The sequence below is a fragment of the Bos grunniens genome, chromosome 9 (genome assembly GCF_055505025.1).
Source record: "Bos grunniens cultivar Pamir isolate PY7600 chromosome 9, Bosgru_T2T1.0, whole genome shotgun sequence".
Taxonomy (NCBI): Eukaryota; Metazoa; Chordata; class Mammalia; order Artiodactyla; family Bovidae; genus Bos; species Bos grunniens.
The window spans coordinates 4853145-4858311 of record NC_141173.1 but is presented as its reverse complement, the minus strand read 5'-3'; the positions used below and the strand labels follow the sequence as shown (position 1 = coordinate 4858311).

General features: G+C 36.4%; 1 protein-coding gene across 1 annotated transcript; it reads left to right on the top strand.

Annotated features, from left to right (window-relative positions):
- Positions 1-3816: 3816 nt before the first annotated feature.
- LOC147365545 (histone H4) lies at positions 3817-4170 on the top strand. The gene has a single exon (XM_086316138.1). The coding sequence runs from the start codon at positions 3827-3829 to the stop codon at positions 4136-4138; it is 312 nt and encodes a 103-aa protein (XP_086172264.1). The 5' UTR covers positions 3817-3826; the 3' UTR covers positions 4139-4170.
- Positions 4171-5167: the final 997 nt, after the last annotated feature.

The window sequence follows — 5167 nt, the reverse complement described above, 5'->3', positions numbered from 1 at the left end:
CTCAAGTGCACATGGAACATTCTTCAGGATAGATCATGTCTTGGACCACAAATCAAGTTTTGGTAAATTTAAGTAACTGAAATAATGTCATTTTTTTTTTCTGACTACCACCCTATAAGATTAAATATCAATTATAGGAAAAAAAGAAAAAAAAAAAAACTGTAAAAAGCACAAGCTCATGGAGGCTAAACAATACAGTTCTAAATAGCCAAGAGGTCATTGAAGAAGTAAAAGAGTAAATTAAAAACAAAATACCTTAAAACAAATGACAACAAAAAAGCAACAATTCAAAACCTTTCAGTCAGTTCAGTTCAGTCCCTCAGTTGTGCCCACCTCTTTGTGATTCCATGGACTGCATCACATCAGGCTTCCCTGTCCACCAACGACTCCCAGAGTTTACACAAACTCATGTCCGTTGAGTCGGTGATGCCATCCAACCACCTCATCCTCTGTTGCCCCCTTCTCCTCCTGCCTTCACTCTTTCCCAACATCAGGGTCTTTTCAGCGCATCAGTTCTTTGCATCAGGTGGCCAAATATTAGAGTTTCAAAGCCTTTAGGATGCCATAAAAGGAGTGCTAAGAGGCAAGTTTATTCCAAGAGAAGCCTAACTCAAGAAGCGAGAAAAACATCAAATGAGCAACCTAGGCTTAGTTGGTAAAGAATCTGCTGTCAATGTGGGAGACTTGGGTTCAATCATTGTGTTGCAAAGATCCCCTGGAGGAGGACATGTCAACCCACTCCAGTATTCCTGCCTGGAGAATGCCCATGAACAGAGGAGCCTGGCGGGTTACGTCCATGGGGTTGCAAAGAGTTGGACACGACTGAGCAACTAAGCACAGCACACCTAAAACAACTAGAAAAAAAAGAGCAAAAAGCTCCAAAGTTAGTAGAAGGAAAGAAATCATAAAGTTCAGAGTGGAAATAAACTTAAAAGAAATGAAGGAAACAGTAACAAGTATCAATAAAACTAAAATATGGTTCTTTGAGAAGTTAAACAAAATTGACAAACCATTATTAGCCAGACACCTCAAGGAAAAAAAAGGAGGGGGGGAGAAACAAGACTCAAATCAATAAAATTAGAAATGAAAAAGGAGATGTTATAACAGACAAAGCTGAAATACAAAAGATCATATGATATTGCAATGAGCAAAAATTGGACAATCTGTAAAAAATAGACAATTTCTTAAAAAAGTACAAGTTTTGAAGACTGAACCAGGAAAATTAGAAAATACAAATAGACCAATCACCAGCATTGAAACTGAAACTATGATAAAAAATCTACCAACAGCATCCAGACCCAGATGGCATCACAGGTGAATTCTATTAAACTTTTATGGGAGATCTAACATCTATACTACTCAAACTGTTCCCTTACTTCCTCATGACCCACCAAATGTTGGCATTTTGGTTTTTGGTTCCTCAGCCTCTTCAAAACCCAGCTTACAAATCTGGAAGTTCTCGGTTAACATACTGCTGAGGCCTAGCTTGAATGATTTTGAGCATAACCTTGCTAGCATGTGAAATGAGTACAATTGTACAGCACATTGAATGTTGTTTAGCATTGCAATTCTTTGGGATAGCAATAAAAACTGACATTTTCCAATTCTGTGGCCACTGCTGAATCTTCAAAAATTGCTTATGTATTGAGTGCAGCACTTTAACAGTATCATCTTTTAAGATTTGAAATAGCTCTGTTGGAATTTCATCACCTCCATTAGAACAGAAAATTAGCAAGGAAACACATACTTTAAATGATACAATAGAGCAATTAGACCTAATTGCTATCTATAAGGCATTTCACCCCAAAGTAATGAATTTCACCTTTTTCTCTAGTGCACACAGAACATTCTCCAGGGAAGATCACATCCTGGAACATAAATATAACCTTGGTAAATTGAAAAAAAAAAAAAGAAATTATTTCAATAATCTTTTCTTGAATGAGGTAAGATTAGATGTAAACTACAGGGGAAAAAAGTATTAAAAATGCAAACGTATGGAGACTAAACAACATACTATAAAATAACCAATAGATCACAGGAAAAAAAAAAAGGAAATCAAAATATGCATAGAAACAAATGAAAATGGAGATACGACAACCCCAAACCAATAGGATTCAGTAAAAGCAGTGTTAAGAGGCTGGTTCACAGCAATACAAGGCTACATCATGAACCAAGACAGAGATCACCTAAAAAACCTAACTTTACACCTAAAGGAACTAGATAAAGAACAGAAGAATCCCAAGGTTAATAGAAGGGAAAATAAATCATAAATATCAGAGCAGAAATAAATGAAAAAGAAATGAAGGAGGGAATAGCAAAAATCAACAACACTCAAAGTTGGTTCTTTGAAAAGATAAATGACATAGACAAATTGTTAGCCAGACTCATCAAGAAAAAAAAGGAGAAGAATCCAATCAATAAAATTATAAATGAAAAAGGTGAAATCACAACAGACAACACAGAAATAGAAAGTATCATAAGACTCTACTATCAGCATCTGTACACTAATAAAATGGACAACTTGGAAGAAATGGACAAATTCTTTAAAAAGTATAATCTTCCAAAATTGAACCAGGAAGAAATAGAAATACTTAACAGACCCATCCCAGGCACCAAAATCAAAACTGTAATCAAACATCTTCCAACAAAAAAAGCCCAGGACCAGATGGCTTCACAGGTGAATTCTACGAAAAATTTAGACAAGAACTAACACCTATCCTACTCAAACTCTTTCAGAAAATTGCAGAGAAAGGTAAGCTCCCAAACTATTGCTATGAGACCACCATCACCCTAATGTGAAAACCAGACAAAGATGTCACAAAAAAAGAAAACTGCAGGTCAATATCACTGATAAACATAGATGGCAAAAGTCCTCAGCAAATTTCTAGCAAACAGAATCCAACACCATATTAAAAAGATCATACATCATGACCCAGAATGTTTTATCCCAGGGATGCAAGGATTCTTCAATATTTGCAAATCAATCAACGTGATACACCATATTGATAAATCGAAAGATAAAATACATATGATTATCTCAGTTGAGGCAGATAAAGCCTTTGACAAAATTCAACCCCTATTTAAGACAAAAACTCTCCAGAAAGCAGGCATAGAAGGAACATGCCTCAACATACTAAAAGCTGTATATGACAAACCCAGAGCAAACATTATCCTCAATGGTGAAAAATTGAAAGCATTTCCTCTAAAATCAATACAAGACAAGGGTGCCCACTCTCGTCACTACTATTCAACACAGTTTTGGAAGTCCTAGTCACAGCAATCAGAAAAGAAAAAGAAATAAAAGGAATCCAGGTTGAAAAAGGAAAAGTAAAACTCTCAGTTTACAGATGGCATGATCCTCTACATAGAAAACCCTAAAGACACCACCAGAAAATTGCTAGAGCTTATCAATGAATATAATAAAGTTTCAGGATATAAAATTATTACACACAAATCCCTTGTATCCCTATACACAAACAAAGAGAAAATATAAAGATAAATTAAGGTAACAATCCCTTTGACCATTGCAATGAAAAGAATAAAATAGGAATAAATTTACCTAAAGAAACAAAAGACCCATACATAGAAAACTATAAAACGCTGATGAAAAACATCAAACATGACACAAATAGATGGAGAAATATACCATGTTCATGGATTGGAAGAATCAATATAGTGAAAATGAGTATAGTACCCAAAGCAATCTTTAGATTCAGTGCAAGCCCTATCAAGTTACCAGAAGTATTTTTCACAGAACTAGAACAAATAATTTCAAAATTTGTATGTAAACAAATACACACAAAAACTTGAGATTGCGACAGCAACCATGTCTGGTCGTGGGAAGGGTGGCAAAGGCCTGGGCAAGGGGGGTGCTAAGCGCCATCGCAAAGTCTTGCGGGACAACATTCAGGGTATTACTAAGCCAGCTATCCGGCGTCTGGCTCGTCGTGGAGGCGTCAAACGTATTTCTGGTCTTATCTACGAAGAGACTCGTGGGGTGCTGAAAGTGTTTCTGGAAAATGTGATCCGGGACGCGGTCACCTATACGGAGCACGCTAAGCGCAAGACTGTTACCGCCATGGATGTGGTCTACGCGCTCAAACGTCAGGGCCGTACCCTTTACGGTTTTGGTGGTTGAGCAAAGCATCTAGCTTGAAACCTTTAGAAAAACTAAAGGCCCTTTTCAGGGCCGCGAAAAGAAAAAAAAAAAAAAAAAAAACTTGAATAGCCAAAGCAATCTTAAGAAAGAAGAATGGAATTGGAGGAACTTCACTCTATACTACAAAGCTACAATCATCAAGACAATATGGTACTGGCATAAGACAGAAATATGGATAAATCAAACAAAATAGAAAGCCCAGAGAAAAGTCCAAACAACTATGGACACCTTATCTTTGACAAAGGAGGCAAAAATGAAAAATGGAGAAAAGACAATCTCTTTAAAAAGTGGTGCTGGGAAAACTGGTCAACCACATGTTAAAAAAAAAAAAAAAAATTAGAACACTTTCTAACACCATACATGAAAATAAACTCAAAATGGAGTAAAGATCTAAATGCAAGACCAGAAAATATAAAAATCTTAGAGGAAAATATAGGCAGAACGCTCTCTGACATAAATCACAGCAAGATTCTCTATGACCCACCTCCCAGATTAATAGAAATAAAAACAAAGTCAAATAAGTGAGACCTAATTAAACTTAAATGATTTTGGAGAATGAAGAAAATTATAAGCAAAATAAAAAGGCAGCTTTCAGAATGGGAGAAAATAATAGCAAATATAACATCTGACAAAGAATTAATCTCCAAAATATACAAGCCGCTCATGCAGCTCAGTATCAGAAAAATAAACAGTCCAATCAAAAAGTAGGCCAAAGTACTAAACAGTTTAGTTGAGTCGCTCAGTTTGTCTGACTCTTTGTGACCTCATGGACGGGAGCACACCAGGCCTCCCTGTCCATTTCCAACTTCCAGAGTTTACCCAAACTCATGTCCATTGAATTAATGATGCCATCCAACTATCTCATCTTCTGTTGTCCCCTTCTCCTGCTGCCCTCAATCTTTCCCAGCATCAGGGTCTTTTCAAATGAGTCAGCTCTTTGCATCAGATGGCCAAAGTATTGGAGTTTTAGCTTCAACATCAGTCTTTCCAATGAACACTCAGGACTAA

What these genes read in the sequence shown, in the direction of transcription:
- LOC147365545 (XM_086316138.1), top strand. Translation starts at nt 3,827, where the DNA reads ATGTCTGGTCGTGGGAAGGGTGGCAAAGGCCTGGGCAAGGGGGGTGCT.